Genomic DNA, 21,917 nt, shown 5'->3' with positions numbered 1-21,917 from the left:
ACATGAATGCTATAAAACACGACATTTTCCATTACAGTGTCTTTAGAAACCTGCTATGTTAATTTAGCTTATTTCAATGTCTTGAGTGTAAAAAAGCTTAAGTGTTCATTGTGAGTTCTTTCTTGGCCTTTTAAGTGTATTCCTAGTCGAAAACATTTTACTTCATTTGTTTAATGTTTATTTTGTTGATTTGAGAGTGAGACACACACACACACACACACACACACACACACACACACACGTGCGCGCACACTGATCTGTTCCAGTAGGCTCCCTGAACCAGGATTGAACTGGCAAACTGAGCAGTGCTCTAACCAACTGAGCTATCCGGCCAGGGCTTAGTAGAAAATATTATAAAATAAACTAAATAGACCAAAGTAAAATTATTTTGATGATTTTCAACTTTATAGATACTTGTGGCTTTGCGGCATCTTCACTTTAAAAACATCGTTCACTGTGACCTTAAACCAGAAAACGTGTTGCTAGCATCCGCGGATCCTTTCCCACAGGCAAGTATGAAAGCTGTTCTCCTCAAAAGCCACCAACAGCGTCTCTGCCCCCTGAAACATTCCGCGTGGACCCCTTTTCCCTCGCAACTTTTATTTGTTTCAAATATTACATGTTTTTGTTACCTTCCCATATTGTTGGGACTGCGGCTTTTTGACTCCAGCTTCCCAGTTCCACCCGCCTCAGGTCACACACCAGCCTCCTCACTTCTGTCCTGCTCAGGTCCCAGTGCGCGTGCAGCCTCGCTGGGCTGAGAGCACTTCACAGGCCCAGGGTGCCTCCAGCTCTCTGATGCTGGGCAGCACATGGGAGTTCAGTGTTGTTCCCAGGGGCAAGTGCAGAAATTCCTTCTTTCCCTCAACTCAGAGGATGGAAAACAACTTGGAGCCTTGTATCTGTAGTGACCTGACCAAGGTGGCCATTCTGCCTTGCCTCCTGGACAACCTCAAGTCCTGCCGGGGTTCCCCGAGAGCTCATTATGAAGGTTATTATGGATGACATGCCATGTCCCGTGCTTTGTCCTTCAGTTTATTTACAATCAGCCTTTTAGCCAAGTCCATCACTTCCCTGATCTACATATCTTCCTGTCTTGTTAAAACACTATTCCCCATCTCTGAGTGTACATATTTTCACACTTATCTCTTGATTTTAGGGGTACAGGCAGAAAGGAAATGTTTAGATGGCATTTTTATGAATGAAAACATACTTCTGTATCAATACATAAGCCACTATCTTCAATTACATAAAATGAAAACAGCTGTTACTTCTACCATGAGAAACCCATACAGTATACATATGTATTAGGCTTATCTTTGGCACTGGGCTGAGACACACACAGGCACACAGTTTGTGACCCTACCATTTCTGCATACCATTACTATCAACAGGTGAAACTTTGTGACTTTGGTTTTGCCCGGATCATTGGAGAGAAGTCTTTCCGGAGGTCGGTGGTGGGGACCCCTGCCTACCTGGCTCCTGAAGTCCTAAGGAACAAGGGCTATAATCGCTCTCTGGACATGTGGTCTGTTGGGGTCATCATTTATGTCAGCCTGAGTGGCACGTTCCCGTTTAATGAAGATGAAGACATACATGACCAAATCCAGAATGCAGCTTTCATGTACCCACCAAATCCCTGGAAGGAAATCTCTCATGAAGGTAGTATTTCCCATTCAAAAGTTTAGTGGTTAAATCCTTGTTATATTACCATTTCAGTTGTTAATTTTAAATTATGAATGCTCTTGTGAATTGCCCATTGGAGTAGGGGAACAAACTAATGGAGGTGTATTGAGAAGTAAAAGAAATGGAGACCAGAAATGCCCTCTGAGGAAGTGTGCTTGTATTATAGGGAAAGTGAGAAATGCACATTAGGAGGTAAATAAATCAAAGAGAAATTATTAATATTTTGATAGATTGCCGTAGAAATATAAATATACATTTATACACTGATGTAGTGGTAATCTTTACTAAGGTTAATCTTAGTATACAACTAAGAGTATATACCTGTTTTTGTATTAAACACTTTTAATCTGTCATGAACAAAGAACTTTATGATACTGATATTTTAATGATCATTTACTTAATATACCAAGTTTTTGTGTACTGACTTCCTTTGTATGACATTATGGCATGCATGTTATTTTATTTAGCCATGTCCCTGCTATTTTTAGGTTGTTTCTATTTATGCAGTATTAGGCAATCCTTATATATAATTTCTGATATGTATCTCTGATAATATTTTTAGGATGGATACTTTGGCAATGTTGCAGTATTTAAATTTAAATTCTTCTTAATAAATTTTCCTTCCTAAAGGAAGAGAAATAGTTTGAGAAGAAGTGGTGTGGGCAGTCAGGGCAGAGAAAACGGCTCTCTGAATGCTTCAGAAAGAAGTTCCTCAGTGAACGTGCTTTGGAATTTAATTCTCACAAAAATTCCCTGAGACGGGTTTTACATTTATACCTGTATTTCAAGTGAAAAACCCAGAAGCAAAAGAAAGGACATCACAGGCCCAAAATCACACAGCTAGTAAGTGGAAGAGCCAGAATTTATACCCAGAAAGCCTGTGTGTACATTTTATACCACTAGTCCTGCTTCTTTTTATTTTTATTTTTTATAATTTTTTTTTATTTATTCATTTTAGAGAGGAGAGGGAGAGACAGAGAGAGAGAGAGAGAGAGAGAGGAGAGGCAGAGAGAGAGAGAAGGGGGGAGGAGCTGGAAGCATCAACTCCCATATGTGCCTTGACCAGGCAAGCCCAGGGTTTCAAACCTGCGACCTCAGCATTTCCAGGTCGACGCTTTATCCACTGTGCCACCACAGGTCAGGCTCTCCTGCTTCTTTTTAGTTTTCAGGCAATGCCTAGTTCTGAGTTCACTCAGATATTTTACCACTTAAAAGGCAGATACATTCATAGGTAAACATGAATTTATAACTGTTACTGCATGTGGGTGTGTAGAAATCAAAATATAGCATAATTAAGTTCTTTACTGTTACTATTTGAGGCCAAGAGCCATCCATCATCGGGACTTTGAATTACTATTAGTGACAACATTTTTTAAATCTTCATCAGCTGTAAATCATAACTAGATGGACATATCTTTTTTTTTTTTTTTTTTTTGTATTTTTCTGAAGCTGGAAACGGGGAGAGACAGTCAGACAGACTCCCGCATGCGCCCTACCGGGATCCACCCGGCACGCCCACCAGGGGGCGACGCTCTGCCCACCAGGGGGCAATGCTCTGCCCCTCCGGGGTGTCGCTCTGTTGCGACCAGAGCCACTCCAGTGCCTGGGGCAGAGGCCAAGGAGCCATCCCCAGCGCCCGGGCCATCTTTGCTCCAATGGAGCCTCGCTGCGGGAGGGGAAGAGAGAGACAGAGAGGAAGGAGAGGGGGAGGGGTGGAGAAGCAGATGGGCGCTTCTCCTGTGTGCCCTGGCCGGGAATCGAACTCGGGACTTCTGCACACCAGGCCGACGCTCTACCACTGAGCCAACTAGCCAGGGCCTAGATGGACTTATCTTAAAGGAATCTGTGGCCTACAAAGAACTGTCATATTGCCACAGAACTAATGAAATATTTAGGATAATTCAACAGAGGCAAAAGTGAAGGGTTTTTGTTTTTTTTACTGGAGGCAGAAAAGAGGGAATTATCAAATAACCTCATGACCAGTACTCATGCTAGGAAACATCACCTCTAAAATTGGTTACCGTTCTAGTTGATAACTTCAAGACAGAAATCCAGTAAAATAATTTGATGATTTTGGTACAGTGCAAATCAGGAATTTCTCTGAGGCCAAACATTTTTCTGTTATGTGAGAGTAGAACATTAGGAAAATACCTTCACATTTAAAAAAAAAATTTCTTGAACAGTGGAGTACTTTTCCTTTTCTTTTAATTAGTGGAACAAAAGATACCCTCTTACTATCATGGAAATGTGCTGGCCTCATATGCTGATATCTGCTATGTCAGCCAGAAATGAATAGCTATAAATTGTGAATGTTTAATTATCTTTGGTAATAGAGACAGAAACATAGGTATCAATAACTCAAAACACTCTTGTTGGGAAACCACAGTATACATACATCATAAATAACATAAAAGTAAAGGATGAATGATAAAATGTCTTTGAAAGAACTTGAAAGCTTGTTGGAGAGATGAGTTGTATAAATTTGAGAAAATGATAATTATTTTCTTGAATTGTTAGCTAGGTATAAAATCAGGGTCTGCGAGGTCAGAGGAAGACGAATCATTGTGGACTTGACTGGTTAGAACTGCATAGTCAGAGGAGATGAAACTTAGGCCAGTCACTAAAGAATGAAAAGGAAGAAAGACAGCATTTCCAGAAAAGGGGGTTATATCATGTACTTCAAGAGGCATTTATGTTTGACTAGGAAGTATGCATTTTACTTGCCTGTAGACATGTCTAAGCAATAAAAATTTCCTACCACTCAAAGTAATGTGAAGACCAGCTCAGGTGGAACCTTCACTTTTCAAATGACTCGGGTATCAGTTTGGGAATTAACTGGCCTCTCTTCTTGGCCTCTTCCTGTGCTTCTTTCTTGCCTGTGGAACACAGGAGTTGTGCTGTTTGCTAATTAAGGTCCTAAATAGCAAATGAGTTACCTAACTGCTAGTGTATGAACAGAACTAGTACTTGAACATAAAGAAAAGTTAGTTAAATTATGTCATAATATGAGGCAAGGTATTTATGGGCCCAGATTTTATCCCAGTAGCTCTTGAAAATAAATAATTTCCTCATTAGAAGTTATAACAGGCTGTTGTTACCAAATAATTTTAAGCACAATGGATCTGATAAATACACAAGCAAACTAGTGTCTGGCAAAAGATGGTCACAACTGATAGTACATTTTTAACCGCAGGATACTTTAAACCACACTAGAACCATGAATAATCCTGATACATGGAACTAAAAATGTAGGCACCTCAGTCAAAGGTAAAGATCCAGAGTCAAGCAGTTTGAGACCTAGTCCTATCTGCTAGTCTAATTAGCTGTCACTTCCCTTCCTTGAGCTTCAGTTCCTCATTTGTAACACAAGGTAATGCTTTCTGCTTCCATAATGAGGTGGTAATAGAGACTGGGTGGGATAAAGGATGTGAAAGGCATCCATAACAGCAGGTGTGGGTGGGGTGAGCCAAGGATTTGGGTTTACGAAGAGAACAGTGGAACACTAAGTTAAGAATTGCTTTGGCGGCCCTGGACATTTGGCTCAGTGTTAGAGTGTCGACCGGCGTGTGGATGTCCGAGGTTCGATACCTAGTCAGGGCACACAGGAAAAGTGCCCATCTGCTTCTCCATCCCTCCTCCTCTTCTCTCTCTCTATTCTCCTTCCCTCGATTAAAGCAAGTTGGCCCCAGGCGCTGAAGATGGCTCCATGGCCTCCACCTCAGGCACTAAAAAATGGCTCCAGTTGCAATAGAGCAAGGGCCCCAGATGGGTAGAGCATCGCCCCCTAGTGGGCTTGCCGGCATGTACCTTTTGGGGTACATGCGGGAGTTGTTCTCTGCCTCCCCTCCTCACTGAAAAAAAAAGAATTGCTCTGACAGAACACTAAGAATTGATTAAATAATTTTAGAAAATATATGCATACTGATGATTCCCAAGTGTTATTCAGACATATCTTTAATTTTATTTTTTTGTCATAGATAGGCAAAAGTAAAAAGGAAAGTTATGAGGCCTTTGTAGTATATTCAGATGTGTCAGAAAGAAAAACTACCTTTATTATGCATTTTTCTTTTAGTGTAGACATGGACTTGATGCAGTATTACCTTATATACTGGAGTGCTTGAGCTGTCATTGTGTCATTTGATCTTTACAATGATCTGATAAGTAACTTGTTCTAGTCTGTAGTAAAACTCAGAAAGATTAAGTGACTTGCCTTATGTCACACAAGGGTAGCACTTGATTCGAATAATTTGTCTTCATTCCTTATAACCATACATTGTCACACACCAAAGGGTGCTTATTTCTTATGGCGTGATATTTAGGAACCTATAGGGAATACTTTAAATATGTTAATTATTTTTGCCGTGATAATATAATAAGCCAACTACTGGTATTCTGGAGATTTGCTTACTAATAATTTATCACTGAATTAATCAAGACCTTATGTAAATAATAGAAACCTACCTCTAACTAATTTAGGCAGAAGATAATTTGACTTACACAACTGGGAAGTCCAAAAGGTGAACATCAAGGTAGGGGATTCCTAATAATCTTGCCAAAGAACCTCCTTGAGTACAGCTCATTTTAAACAAGCTGTCATAGTCCAGATCCAGGTCTGTCACAGGCAGTTTTAAACTTTGGCGTGTGAACACATAATCAGAGGAGCTGGTTAAAAGTGGAGAGTTCCAGGCTCCACCTCCATAAAATGCCATCTTGTGCGGAGGGTGGAAGAAGCCCGTCCCGTGGATCACACTGTAAAACACTGCTCAGGAGCGCTGGCTCAGTAGGAAGGGATTAAAGTTAAATTCAGGACCCCCTGAAAGACCTGACAGCTGGCAGTGCTCTAAAAAAATTTAACTTCCCAATATTCAAATTTTGATAAATTTTAAAGTATCTCATTTGGGGGGAAAAAAGGCTTCTTTACATTCACATCATCTTCTTTATCGGGTGTTTAATGTCAAGTTATGTAATTTGTTCAAAATGTCAGATGTAGTTAATATAGATTACCATGGAAATAGTAAGATGAAGAAGAAGCACAGGCAACTTTTGTCAAGGAGAAAGAAGAAAAGGGTTGCATAGTGCCGGAAATACAAAAGGTTGTATAATAAAGAAAATAACTAACACATGTGTCATGGTTTTGAGCAGTTAGAACAACATAGGGAAAGAGAGTCCTTTTAACACTTGAAAATTCTTCTTCGAATAGGCATAGGTTTAGAAATTTGACATTACAGGTTATAGGTTATAGGCTGTAGGGGAGATCAGTTAATAATAGTTATATGTAAATTATTCTATATATTGCTTACTAATTTTAAATATTAGATAACCTTCAGACCAAGCATGTCTAACTTCATTATAATTATTGAAAAGGATTTAATTAATGAAACTTCTACAGTACTGGGAAGGAGGAGGTCAGGGAATTTGTGAAGAGAGCTGTCAGAGCCCGACTTCTCAGAGTTCCCATGGCATTCTGCTGCGGTGCATGGATTGAGTTACACACGTTTACCTATAAGACAGGGATCGGGAACCTATGGCTCACAAGCCAGATGTGACTCTTTTGATGGCTACATCTGGCTCGCAGACAAATCTTTAATAAAAAGAAATTAGTAACATTAAAGATATAAAGCATTGCCCTGGCCTGTTGGCTCAGCGGTAGAGCGTCGGCCTAGCGTGTGGAGGACCCGAGTTTGATTCCCGGCCAGGGCACACAGGAGAAGCGCCCATCTGCTTCTCCACCCCTCCGCCACGCTTTCCTCTCTGTCTCTCTCTTCCCCTCCCGCAGCCAAGGCTCCATTGGAGCAAAGATGGCCCAGGCGCTGGGGATGGCTCTGTGGCCTCTGCCTCAGGCGCTAGAGTGGCTCTGGTCACAACATGGCGACGCCCAGGATGGGCAGAGCATCGCCCCCTGGTGGGCAGAGCGTTGCCCCATGGTGGGCGTGCCAGGTGGATCCCGGTCGGGCGCATGCGGGAGTCTGTCTGACTGTCTCTCCCTGTTTCCAGCTTCAGAAAAAAAAAAAATGAAAAAAAAAAAAAAGATATAAAGCATTCTCATGTATTACAATCCATTCATTTCCTACCACTCATGTTCATGGTTGCGGGTGACTGGAGCCAATCACAGCTGTCCTCTGGTACAACACCAAATGCGTAACGTACATGGGTCATTGTATGGCTCTCATGAAATTACATTTTAAAATATGTGGGGTTCATGGCTCTCTCAGCCAAAAAGGTCCCCGACCCCTGCTGTAAGATTTAATGCATAAGTTAGTCCTGAGTTAATACTTCTAGTAAGTACTATATGTCGGTGCTTATATACTATATATCTCATATTGTGTGCTAGGCACTGTCTAAATTACAAAGTTGGTCCTACATTAACTTACTATAACTAACTTAATTGAGAGAAGGAGAAGGACCGTAGAGTAGAGAAAACTGAAATGAAATGATTCATTTTCTTTAATGGAAGGAAATCAATGTTTTGTTTTATTTTTTTAAGGTAGTTCTTTTCAAACTATCTGTGATTAAGGACTAGTTTTATTTTAATTTGCCAACATACTATAAGAATAAAATATGATAAAAATGTGACAGCAGTGTCAAAATGTTATATAAGCCTGACCTGTGGTGGCACAGTGGATAAAGCGTTGACCTGGAACACTGAGGTAACCGGTTCAAAACCCTGGGCTTGCCCGGTCAAGGTACATATGGGAGTTGATGCTTCCTGTTCCTCCCCCCTTTCTCTCTCTCTCTCTCTCTCCTCTCTCTAAAAATAAATAAATAAATAAATAAATTTTTTAAAATGCTATATAAGTTTCTAAAGACTTAGTCTCACTTTCTATACTTATCCCAAACCAATTAACAGATTGCAGACTGGCACTGAGCCACAGACTAATACTGATTTAAAGCTATTGAATTGAGCATATGCATTTATTATTTAAAGGTATAAATATAATCCAAAGAAAATTTTTAAATAGTCTCTGGAGATCAGGTCTAATAATGAGGGAGATGTTTTATTTTTCATTTTGAACTCTTCTTACTGGTGACAGATCTCTTACCAGGTACATATGACACTTTCAACAAAGTAATAAATATGAACAAAAGTGCATGGAGGGAAACACAGTTCCAGGAGTAAAGGAGTACAACCTTTTGTATAAGTAATTCTTTCGTGTCTGGTCTACAAGGTTTCTGAAATTCCTTTCCTTTTCTGTAACACCAGTCCTGGCATCAGGCCTGAGCAAAGGAGATGCCATCTTAAATCTCTGAACCTATCTGTGCCTACACAAAGGAGAACTATCAAGTGGGATAGTCAGACGAAGTCTCTTTTCCTACATTACATCAGTTGCTCAAGATCATAATACACATCTTAAGTCTTTATTATACAGCCCTTGTTTTCCCAATAGTTTATTCTTAGAGGAAGAAGAGACGGAGGTAACTAAGTGGTGTGGATTTTGTAGAGCTGGTAAAGTGAGAGATAATTTGCAAGTCATCTTCCTAGGAGAGCAGTGACAAACCTGCAGCCAGAGAAAAGCATTTGTGAGACTATGAGGACGTTTTCATCATCAAATGGAATCGATGATTTCAATTAGAGACACACAGTAAATTTGAGGATGGTTAGTAATAGACCATAAAGATCACCAGAGAAATTACTGTTTTTTTCCTTTTGAGTTTTGATATTCCTTTAGATGCCATTAGGGAGGCAAGCAGTCTGTAATCAACACAGAGGCAGCCTCGGAAATTGTCCCGCGGTGAGCCCCAACCCCCGCAGACAGAGATCATTTTCAGTGTTCACAGGTGAAGTCTGAAGAAGCACCTATTCTCAAGTCACCTGCTGTGATGTTACTGCTCAGCCTCACAGTCACATGGTTAAGACGGTATTATCAAGAATTAAGATTAGACATGCAGCCTTGACATACCACATATAAAAGGCAAGGGGAGGAAATGTCCTTGCATTAACCCTATAGCTTTTCTTTAGGTCAGTTTCCAAATTGTGATGATGTACCAGTGACATAGGCTTTTTCCCCTTTGGGCTTCCGCAGCCTCCAAGGCAGTATCCCTGCTTCGTCCTTTCCCTGACTAGTACTGCACTAAGTGGGGCTTCTCATTGGTCTCAACCCTCTGCTGACATTTGTGTACAGTGTGGAATATATGGCATCACAAGGCATAGAATGGCTATAATAATGTACCACTAAATTTACCAAAGCGTCTAAATTGTATTTTAATGGCAATTATTGCCATTCATTGCGGTAAATTCAAGTAAAATTGGTCACAAGTGTTTTTCCCCACACAAATTGGAGGTGAAAAATACAGCAGTACAAACACAAAGCAAAGCTAAATAAAAGCCAACACCATTACCACGTGGTCTGTTTTGAAAACTCAACAGTGTTCCAGAACACTGAACACTTAAGTTGGAAGTAGCACTTTGCCGTGAAAAGGAACCAGCTGTAGTCCCCTTTTTCACAACATATTGTTCAAAACAAAAAAATAACCTCATTGAAAATAAGCCTCATGTAGATGAGAACCAGAAATCCAATGAATGGTATGAGAAACAAAAGAAAGACAACTGTCCTTTTAAAAATTAAATGTGTTTGTAACAGCTTTTAAGGCTTGAAGATCCAATGAGCCTGCTGAATATTAACAAATAGATATATTTGTCAACATATTAGCACCACTGTCAGACATAACAGCATGAAGGAAACGCAGAGACTCGCTGGTGAACGGCTTACCAATGCTTAACTGGCTGCCAGGAGGTTGTATCATAATTGCTAAAACAAAGTGAATTATGTGGGTCAGAACTTCAGTAGGGTTTAACATTTTTAACAGTCTCTACTTGAAATTCTGAAATTACTTGTGTTCAACTTTTTTTAAAAAGAGCATGCATTTTGTTTAATAATAAGGAACTTTAAAATTATGAGCCAAAAACATACAATTATTAGTATCTATCTACTGGTAGAGTGAATTTTTTTTTTATCTACTAGTAGAGTGAAATTTTTTTTAATTCAAATAAGGTAATAACTGAAACCACAAAGTTTGAATATTCTGCAAATTTGCTCTCTTGCACAATGACAACACAGTATAATATTCAAAATACAGGTTGTTAAAAATCTTACCACATCTCTCTGCTGCTCCACAGTACCAATCCACTGAGCAGTTATCCAGGACTGTGTTAAATTGTTTCAGGTATGGAAAATACACAACTTCATGAGGAGCCCTGTTTCTTCTTAATTTGACCCTAGCACAGTGAGCAAAATGTCTCTGTTAATACCCTCTGGCAGAACAAGCCCAATCCTTTCTACAAATAAAAGCTTATCTCAGAAGTTTGAAGGCGGCCACCACATGACCCTGAGCCTTGTCCTTTCCTGGGCGGTCAGTTTTCCTCCAGCCTCTTGTTCACTCAGGCTCAGACCCTCCCCTCCTCGTTGATAACCTCAAAACTGGTCTGACTGACTTAGCATTCAATGACTCTAAGAGTAAAGTGATGCCACCACTTCCCTCATGATAAAGAACACACTTATTTTAGCACAGCATAAAATGACATTTGGTGTGGGGCCAATAAGTAGATTTATGTTGAGCTTGCTGTAGATTTAGAAGCCTGCATTTGCTGGGTAGGTAGGTGGGACCTACGTAGAGGACTTGGTTCCATTTGTCCCTGTTGAAAGGTATATTATCGGTGCGGTCCCTATCTTCAGACTGTAGTTATTTTGGAACTTGTGTGATGCCACTCATTTACTCTTCCTGTCAGCATCTTCTGAGGGGAAGCTATCCTGAAACCCTGAACAGGATGGGGCTGAGGACAGGTACCTTTCTCTGTGATTAGATAACTTTCTCTACATTTACATCCATCTAATTAGGGACCCTTATTAAACCAGTTGTTAATTCAGTGTTCTCAAGCCTTTTGCCCCTTGCTACTCAAAGTGTGGTCTACGACTCTTCCTTGGAGACATTAAAATTCAGACCCTCGGGTCCCACCCAGACTTAGCGAATCAGAATCTTCAGTTTAAGATCCCTGGATTATTCAGATGCCTAAACGTCTGAGAAGCCATGCTTAGCCTGTCATTCTATGCCTGGGCACTTCTAAAACTACTCATACCTGGAGGCTTCTCCTCTAAGGATTTTCACTTGAACTTTGGCTTGAGCATCAGCATTAAAAAAAAAATAACTAAAAACAAAAACCTCTCTAAACAATACTAATGTGCAGTGAAAACGAAAGATCCACCCTGAATATCATTAGAATAATACATATCTATTTTGATTTTTGCTCTAATTTTGAATCCACTCAGCATCAGTTTGTGGGCTGCTATGTGCTGTGTTTAAACAGTTCAGGATTTCTAAAATTGTATTGCTGGTCTTCAAGAGGCAATGAAATTAAATGTTAAGCAAAGCAGTAACCATTGACAGAAGAACTGTCCACAGAGAATGAACTGGAACAGGAAAGACACGGTCTTGAGTCTCTCAAGGTCTTGTACTTCATCGGGTTGCGGTAATTGACTCGGGCACGCACGAGTGAGATGATGATTTCCAGCGGCCTTGTTTGCTGCAGGCAGCCGCTGGTTCCGGCCCCTGAGAGGAGCATCCCAGTTAGTGTTGCCGAGCAACAGCGTGCTGGGGTGAGAGCTGGAATGTGAAGGGTTGCAAAACGGTTTTTAAAATAAACACACAATTTACCGTCAGCCTGAAGCAAACCAAAGGGAAAAGTACTGAGGGCTACACTGTAGCAGGCTGTGAGGCAAAACGGAAAGGGGAAAGAAAATAAAAGGCAAGGATCTCAGCTGCTGACAGATAATGGCTCTATCACTCGAGTGATCGTTCTGATGTGGTTTCTTATTTGAAAATTTGTACCAGAATAATTTATGGGTAGACAGAAGACAGTACGGAAAAATAAAAAAGTACTGTGCCTAAACAAAACAGGTTAGCCCTGGATGCCTACCAGTAGTTTTAATTCTATAAAATAAACATTGTAAAATAAACCCATTCTGTATTGGAGATATTCGCAACATTGTTCTTATTATCTGGTAGAAGTCACTGATCTTATGATCTGCTACATTTTCTGGAGTGCTGATGTCCTACCATCCAGGAATATTTTTAGCTGAAGTATATAAACCATATGCACATAATCTGAATATTGAAATTCAGAGCTAAGGAAATAGTTATTTAAATTTCTAACTAATCTAGTCAATCTGCCAAACGCTATTTAGCAAGCACTTTTCTAATGCAATAACGGTTGTATTTTATTTAAAATATTTATGAAACTTATATGCAAAAATCAATACACAATCTGTGTGATCTTAAAGCAGCTAAAATCTAGTGAGGAGAATGAAGGGAGACAGGTATATACTGAAATAGTAAAAGATGGGGAACGGAAGATGACTGAGAGGTGACCTAAGGGACCTATTACATATTCAGATGTATCCAGTACCATTCCTTTTTGTAGAATTTTCTCCAATCTTTGGCTGCCATTCAGGTTAGCCATAGTGACAGCACATGCAAGAAAACCTTCTTCGTATACAGTCTAGTACGTCCATACACATGGTGTTTGCTTTGAAATAGAGAATGACTATGATATAGTTTCCACAGTTTCAAAGATAATTCTGTATTTTGATACCAGAAGAAAATGGAGTCTATACAGTTGACATTGATGGAACATTGCATATTAATACATAAATCCCTTTGGCACCTTCATATACCATTTAATGTTGTTTTTCTTCAGACGTGCTTGTGCGCCTGCCAAACAGGCTACCCAGAACTTCAGCCATCCCAGCACCTGCTGAAAGACCTATTCTGGTAGAACAGAACGTTTGATAAAATTTTCTCTTTGCTTTCCTGACAGTTTAGCCTTTCAACCGATTGAGAAGAGAAATTGCTATACAGGAAGTTAGAGGAAAGTAACTGTTAGACAGGAATTTACTGTAGCTAGGAAAGAACCATTCAAGTTCCAAAAACAGATTTTCTTTTCATTTTTTAATCTATAGGAATTAGTATGGATCCATTTTAGAAAGCACAAAACTCTTTTTTTATGAGGGATGGAAAATTCTTTAAAAATGAAAATTTGAAACATACAATTGTTTAAAACTCTAATAAAAAAATAAAAAAGGAAAGACTTCTCACATTGCCCTGATATGGCTACCCAAGGTGTTCAGAGAGCTTGGGTATAAGACAATTTATTAATAATATGGGAGGACGGGATTGAGTGTAAGGATGAATAACAGAATTCTCAGACTGAAATTAGGAAGACAAACACCCACAATGAATGGGCAAGTACCATCAGAAAATAATTCAACCACTCTGAAAAATCTAGCATAATAACTACAGGGAAGAAGCAGGCAATGCCCATTTTATCTCTGTTTTTTTCAGGGAGCTCCAGACTCCTCATGGGCTACAGATCCTCATGGAGCTCCAGGGGACTGGAATCTGCGTTCTCTCTCTCCCTCTCCCCTCCCCCTGGGCTCTAGCATCCTGGAGTGCTGCTATGAGAACATGCTGCCTTTTTTCCGTTTCCATTCTGCTGCAGTCCTCCTCCCTTTCTCCTTCGCTTCATTTTTTGGAGTTCACAGAATGGTCCAATTTTATGTCTTTCCCATGGTCTCTCCTTCTGCGCCTCCCAGTGCCGCAGTGTCAAAGACATGCCGTACCACATTCCCTCTAGATCTGAATTCTGAGTCTTGATTTGATTTGAGTTTTAGAACTGGAGTTAAGATCCCATGTGGACTTTTTTCCCAACTGCCAGCTCGCTTCTGGGCCCACTGTGGCTATTCCAGTTTTACTAGACTTGGCTCCGGTGCTCCTGGTTTTGCCCTTCCTTAGTGTGGGTCCTTCACTCCATGCATCACTCATGGCAGCTCTGCTGGGAGCTGGACCTGGGAGAAACGAGATGTCACAAGGGGACATTAGTGGTAGCTATGAGACTGGATTAACGTGCAGAAATGGACATACTGCTTATTGAAGTAACAAACAAAGGCGCTTCTAAAGCCATTGTGAATAATTTTGAATAAATCGTGGCAAAAATGAGAGAGATGCCAGGATATTTAACACAGGCCAGAGTTTTCTGAATTTCTAAAAGGGGAAAGGATGGATTCTGAAATCATTCAAGAGAAATTTAACACTTATCCTTACAAAACCCTAGAATGAATGATTGAATAGTTTGCAGACTTTTAAGAGTAAATTCCAGCACTTAGAAGGAAATGACTAAAAGTGAATAATAGTCAGTATTAGTTTACTTAGAATCTATTTCTCCAGAATACTTGTATTTTTTCAATAGGATTGCCAGATTGGTAGAATGAATAATACCAAAGACTGATGTGTTCTCCCACAAAAGCCTCTGGAGAAGATGACAACATGTAGAGTAGATGGGGGACTCGTAGGAGGAAACATTATTGCTTTATCAGCCTGTTCAAAGAATAATTACCAGTCCTGCCAGTTGGGAGTAAGGCCTATAATGGCATCATCAAATCCTCTGTTTAAGGTTTATTCTGGAAACAGGTTCCTAATAATTTGATTACTACATAGCAGATAGGCTTGCTCAGTTTGGAAGCAGTAGAAAGCTAAGAGAATTAGTCCTTATAATAGGAGGGGATCACATCACATTGAGAATAGTCTTTGATTGCTGAAATGTTTTGCTGAAGTCATATATATATATATATATATATATATATATATATATATACACACACACACACACATATATACACACATACACATATACATATATGTATGTATACAAAGTCATATATTTTATATAGCTGTGCATTTTAATACATAAAAGTATGAAAAAACAAACTAAAAAAGAATTTAATGTTTAGTATTGGGAAAATTAATTTTTGACATTATCAGTTAATTATAATGAGCCAGTGCCATGATCTGCTGTAAGCCATCATGCTTAAGATTATGTCCTTTGGTGCCAGACCCCAAGGGATCAACGTCAGCTCAGTTACCTTAATGCTGTCTCACTTTGACCAAGGTAAATGGCCTTGGAAATCTCAGTTTTTTCCTTTTGTATAAACTGGAGATCAAAATAACTACTTTCATAGGATTGTAAGGACTACCTAAGAGTATGAATGTAAAGTTTTTGAAAAGAAAAAACTAAATCCTAGGCTGTATGAACAATGTTTATGTGTGCAAATAAAGCTGACCATTGATCATGAGGAAAATTCTAGTTAATAATCGGAAAGGAACATTGAATAACAGCTAGTGAACATTAAAATAAGGATGCACATGAACACGGAGGCATCTGGAGGAACTATAGAAGGTGAGGTTAAGGGGGATTACTGTCTACAAGGCTTGAAGAGCTGTCACATAGAATAGAGTCAAGTTTCCTGTGGCATCTAGGACATAAATAGGCTTAATGTGGGTAAGTTATAAAAAGACAACTTTGGGCACAATATTGGAGAAAAGAATTCTTGTTACCATTATTATGCAAGCAAAATTAACATGAAAATAGATCAGACCCCTGGAGAAAGTCACTAGGGACCTAGCTAGTTATATTTCAGAATTGCTAAAGAAAACATTGTTTTTTCTTTGAGTGGGATATTAAAGGCCAAAGATTCAAAATGGTGCATTTTGTTATATATATAAATGAGTCTGTGTGTGCATGTGTGTAAATCTGTTTTGTCTTTGCAACTAGATCGGGAGCTTGCTTTTCAGAGTCCATGTAATATTTTTATTTCCTATATAATTGCCAACAGTAATTTCTTTTTTTTTTTTTTTTTTTTGGTATTTTTCCGAAGTGAGAAGCAGGGGGCAGGCAGACAAACAGACTCCCACATGCGCCCAACCAGGATCTACCCTGCATGCCCACTGTGGGGCAATGCTCGGCCCCTCTGGGGCGTTAGTCCGCTGTAATCAGAGCCATTCTGAGGGGGAGGCCACGAGCCATCCTCAGCACTCAAGCCAACTTTGCTCCAATGGAGCCTTGGCTGCAGGAGGGGAAGAGAGAGATAGAAAGGAAGGAGATGGGGAGGGGTGGAGAAGCAGATGGGCGCTTCTCCTGTGTGCCCTGGCCGGAAATTGAACCTGGGACTTCCATATGCCAGGCCAACGCTCTACCGCTGAGCCAACCAGCCAGGGCCACCAACAGTAATTTCTTATGGAAGATTTGGTGAATGAATAGGTAAATGAATGATTAATACATACATATGAAGAATGTGGCCAATAAAGAGAACATTGTGCCTGACCAGGCAGTGGCTCAGTGGATAGAGTGTCGGACTGGGACATGGAGGACTCAGGTCGAAACCCCGAGGTCACCGGCTTGAGCACGGGCTCATAGACATGACCCCATGGTTGCTGGCTTGAGCAAGAGGTCACTTGCTCTGCTGAACACCCCCCCCCACCCCCAGTCAGGGCACAAACAAGAAAGCAATCAATGAACAACTAAGGAGACTAAGGAGCTGCAACAAAGAATTGATGCTTCTCATCTCTCTCCCTTCATGCCTGTTTGTCCCTGTCTGTTCCTCTCTCTGTCTCTCACACACACACACAAAAGAGAGAACATTGTTAGGAAAAAACACATTAGAACTTCTTTTAAAAATATGTTTAGTGAAAAGCATTTACAGGGCCCAGTTAATGCTGGTTTGTATGAGAATTGGTGAATAAAAGGATGTTTTCCGAGTTCCAGAAAGAGTGACAAGTAGAACAGAGCTTCATTTACTGACACACCTATGTTCTCAGTTACACCGGGTCCCCAACATTTAACTACAGGTTCCAACATTTAGTAGTTCATTGTTTCTGCTTTCTGCTGCTAAGAGCTACAAATATATTTATAAATTCACAAATACACACATATATGCACAATTTAGACGCCCATGTATTTTCTCTGTCTCTCCATATGCCCTAAACTATTTTCTCCCAGAGGTGCTGGTCTTGCCCCTGCTCTGTTCATTCAGGTCACCTGGCCACAGTGGCGGCAGCCAGCCTTGTGACCGCATACTTCTTTCAGCAGAACACCTTTCTATCTTCACACACTCTGTTCCCCCAGACACCCCAGTTTCTCCTCTGGCAGTACTTCCCTCCCCACGAGGCTGTGTGCTTCACTGTTGGGGCCCATTTGGGCACAAACCAGACCTTTTGTTGAGTTGCTGTATTCTGACCCTCCTAATTATAGAATTCAAAGCAGAATGACTCAACTAATAGCATGTATTTATTCCCTGCAGTGTCTAGGGAAGCCTAGCGCTGCAGCCTGCTCACGGGGCACATAAGCTCTCCCTGTGTCTTCATCCTCCATTTTTGCTCTGTGACTTCGTAGCACCAAGAATGGAAGGTGCACTTGAATCACCAGTGAGTAAATCATTATGGGTGGATGTTTAAAGCACAAGCCCAGCGCACAGTTCACTGAGAGAACTACACTTTCAAAAGCTCACGAGAACATGCTTGGAATCTGAAATTGTACTAAGTACTCTGTTTCCTAAGGTAGCATCGCTCAGGTGAGGGTGTATAGGCACAAGCAGCATTCAGATGTGTGCTATTGCATTTCCTTCCCTTAGTCAAAGAGTTCTTAGGTGTTTGATTCTACAGCCTTTCATGCTGGCCAATATTTAGAGTATTAGTATCAGAGAAAGACAATTCTAGATTACCTAAAGACTGTAGAAATCATTTCTCTTTGCCTGATGTCGAGGAAGATCCTGATTCATCCTACTTGAGGTAGCCTCAGAACTCCTGTGACAGTCTGGATTTTCAGGTCCTTACATGTTGACGTAGACCAAACAGTAGAGCCAAAGCCAGCGAATTCAGGACTTACGGATTGGGGAAGTTGGGGAGTTAATTCACTTCTTCTCTTAATCAGTGAAAGAGACAAAACGGCCTTTTCCTGGTGGGTCATTGGTTTTTAGGCTGTAAGCTTATTATGAACCCAGAACCATGTTATGCTTTATATTTTTCTTTTAAATGTGGTATCTAGATGTCAGCCATTTAATTCAAGACTGTGAAACCCATTGTGTATATTCAAACTTGAAACACATTTTACAACAAAATTAGTAAATTCCTTCTCTTGAATATTAATTTTATCTTGCCATTTGTGCAAGATGTATTTAAATGATACATTTTTACATAAAACTCCTACTTTAGAAGAATGTATCAAAGACTAAACCAAGAGAAGTTCAGATCATACTTAAAAATGTCTTATATTCTTTCCTCCACAACTGTTTCCAATTTCATTTTTTCAGCATCCAAGATAAAATGAAGACCAAGGTTTTAGAATTCTCAAGATGAGTCTTCTTCAGGTTCTACTGCCTGCTAGCACTATGCTGCATTAATTTTTTAAAATAGCAGGTGTGAAACAAAGGGTGAATGAATTATGCATGTGTTCTGGATTTGTCAGCTATTTTTACCAATAATTAACATGTTTTTCAGCCATTGACCTTATCAATAACCTGCTGCAAGTAAAAATGAGAAAGCGCTATAGCGTGGACAAGACCTTGAGTCACCCTTGGCTACAGGTAAAAATCGATTATTGGCTATTTCCTCAGGCAGATGAGTTTCTAAATATTTGTAAGGTTTTGATATTGCATGGAAAAATGTTTTGTCATTGTTTTTAAAGTATAATTCTAATACCAATTTGTTTGCCAAAATGAATGTAGCTGCTTAGGACTTAAAAACAATTTAGTACTCCTAAACCTCTCATTCAAGAAAATTTGCCAGAAGAGAAACACACCACACACTCAACACACACACACATACACACACCAAGCCAAAAACAAGAAATCTAAGGAGTCATAACAAAACTCCGAGGACCAGAGTTCAAAAGCATCTGTATATGCAGTTCTGACAAATGTCCAAGTAGATGCTCACCTGGTCATGCCCGGCATCTGTTTGTACTTACGTTTCTAAAGCCTAGACTAACAAATTCGCAGAACAAATACATCACAAATATAAAGTACATGTGTGAATAGGTGTTTGCTTTCTCTTAAATATTATTTTCACATCAAACTTAAAAGTTTAGAATAACGATTTTCTGGAAACTGAAGGATTGTAGTCATTAAATCTCAAAGGAAAACTAACATTCCTAATTGCTTGAGTGCAAGCACTTATTGCCCACCCTTCGACGCACAGCACATAAACAGTAGGCATTTGTAAGGTTTAGACAAATAGTATGGTTTTGGTGCTGATGCTGGCACTCCAGGGAGCCCAATGAAAGACACAGCACTGTCAGAGTGGGAGGAAGATGGGTAGCTCATCAGCTGTGGGAACTGACAACAAATGAGACAGTGACTTAATGAGTTTAATCATCACTGTGGTGATATTTTGTAATTTCTTCATCAGGATTATCAGACCTGGTTAGATTTACGAGAGCTGGAACGCAAAATCGGAGAACGCTACATCACCCATGAGAGCGATGACTTGCGGTGGGAGCAGTATGCTGGCGAGCAGGGGCTGCAGTACCCCACACACCTGATCAACCCAAGTGCTAGTCACAGCAACAGTCCTGAGACTGAAGAAACGGAGATGAAAGCCCTCAGTGAGCGTGTCAGCATCCTCTGAGTTCTGTCCCCTATAATCTGTCAAAACACTGTGGAATTAATAAATACATACGGTCAGGTTTAACATTTGCCTTGCAGAACTGCCATTATTTTCTGTCAGATGAGAACAAAGCTGTTAAACTGTTAGCACTGTTGATGTATCTGAGTTGCCAAGACAAATCAACAGAAGCATTTGTATTTTGTGTGACCAACTGTGTTGTATTAACAAAAGTTCCCTGAAACACTAAACGTGTTATTGTGAATGGTTCATGTTATATTTAATGCATTAAACCTGCCTCCGCTGTGCCTTTGCAAATCAGTGTTTTTCTTACTGGAGCCTCAATGTAGTGAGAGTCTACAGAAGCTGTCCAGGAGATAGTTCTGGTCTGTGCGTCCAGTGGTGGTGTCATGATAAGCAAACTCTCGGAGAGTGGATTATTACCAGTGTTCTATGAACAACTCCAAAACTCATGTGGAAAAAATGAATGATGGAGGATGGGGGGATGGATATATGATTTGAAGACACAGTGCGTGAGAATTTTACTGTATAGTACAATCCCTTACCTGCCTGGTGTGCCTCAGTATGTTTAAACTCAAGTCAGCACGCCTCCTACTTGTAAGCCTAAATGCCTTAGAAATGTAAACTGCTGTTATAGCAGATATATTTCCCTTTTCTCATAATACCCTGCTGTACTATGGAGAATCAGCAACTAAGCAATCTTTGCCTTTGTGTATTTTTAAATAATAACAAATAAATATTCTTGTCAAATTATGTGTCCATCTGAAAATTATTTTCATTTATCATTCACACTAGTGTTTTCAGGCCAATTAGAAGCAGGTGTCTGCTCGAAAGACAGACAATTACCATGGTCCAGAGTTTACCTTTGTTTACACTGAAGCCGTAAAAGTATGTTTCCAAGTGTTGTGAAGCCTTCCTGTCTTGGATGCCTGCTAGTTTTCAGTAGGAGAGCAAGCTTTCAGAGAGAAAATTACCAAAGCCAAACAATACTTGACGGCATAGTAAAAATATTGTAAACAGCGATCTCAATGCAGCTTCCTGATTTAGTATAAGCCAGGGATGGTTCTAGTTTCTTTCTATATTATCAGACATGAAGCAAACTTCAAAAACACATGAAGATTGGGAAATAATTCTTAAAGAGAAAGCCAACTGAAGCAAAGTACTCTAGCCTGGGGAAGGGACTATTTCACAGACTTTTAAGTGTGTTGAGTAGGTAATGTGGATAATGTGGGTGGTGTGTCTTCATAAGCGGGATAGTAATTAGTATGTGCTGTTATTACCATGTAACAAAAAAATTGTAATGAATGTTTAGAAAAGTTTTATTTGAATACATTAGGGAAGGATGGTAAGACTGCAGGCAATATTTACACTTGGACAGGTGTATGGGAGAATACTTGATTTTCCCAATGGTTAGTCACTATTTTGTGTCATTTTCCCTTATTCTGAGAGATTTAAAATTTATTCAGACTTTTCAAGCAGAAGAGTAAGAAGCATCAACACATTCACTCTGCCAGTAAGACAGCGTCTGGATTGAAGCCAGCCGAAGAAGAGCTGGGCCTGAGTCCCAGCTAAGCCACTGTATGAACTCAAGGGGTCGGCGAGGCCTGAACGAAGGTGGGAGGAAATATGTAGGAAGCTAGATGAAGAGGTACAAAGAAGAGACGTTGACGGGTGGGATCGAGACTTGGTTACTGATTGAGTGCAGACTTTAAAGGAGTCCAGAATGATCCTAGGTTTGGGCTTGGATGATTGACGGGACTATTAAAAGAAGTTATAGCCCATTTTAG

The 21,917-nt window shown here is 40.0% G+C and overlaps 1 protein-coding gene across 2 annotated transcripts in view; it reads left to right on the top strand.

Moving 5' to 3' along the window:
• Nucleotides 1-20,881, top strand: part of PRKD1 (protein kinase D1) — a 387,321-nt gene extending 366,440 nt beyond the window's left edge. For both annotated transcript variants that reach the window (XM_066342379.1, XM_066342378.1), the window contains 4 exons: nt 411-509; nt 1,395-1,662; nt 19,006-19,091; nt 19,915-20,881. In XM_066342379.1, the coding sequence (XP_066198476.1) occupies nt 411-509; nt 1,395-1,662; nt 19,006-19,091; nt 19,915-20,133 (672 nt within the window). In that variant the 3' untranslated portion in view covers nt 20,134-20,881. The remainder of the gene's footprint in view (nt 1-410; nt 510-1,394; nt 1,663-19,005; nt 19,092-19,914) is intronic.
• The last annotated feature ends 1,036 nt before the right edge of the window (nt 20,882-21,917 follow it).

This window comes from Saccopteryx leptura, chromosome 6, assembly GCF_036850995.1.
Source record: "Saccopteryx leptura isolate mSacLep1 chromosome 6, mSacLep1_pri_phased_curated, whole genome shotgun sequence".
Lineage (NCBI taxonomy): Eukaryota > Metazoa > Chordata > Mammalia > Chiroptera > Emballonuridae > Saccopteryx > Saccopteryx leptura.
The sequence above is the reverse complement of the archived record's forward strand: the minus strand, read 5'-3'. Positions and strand labels throughout refer to the sequence as shown.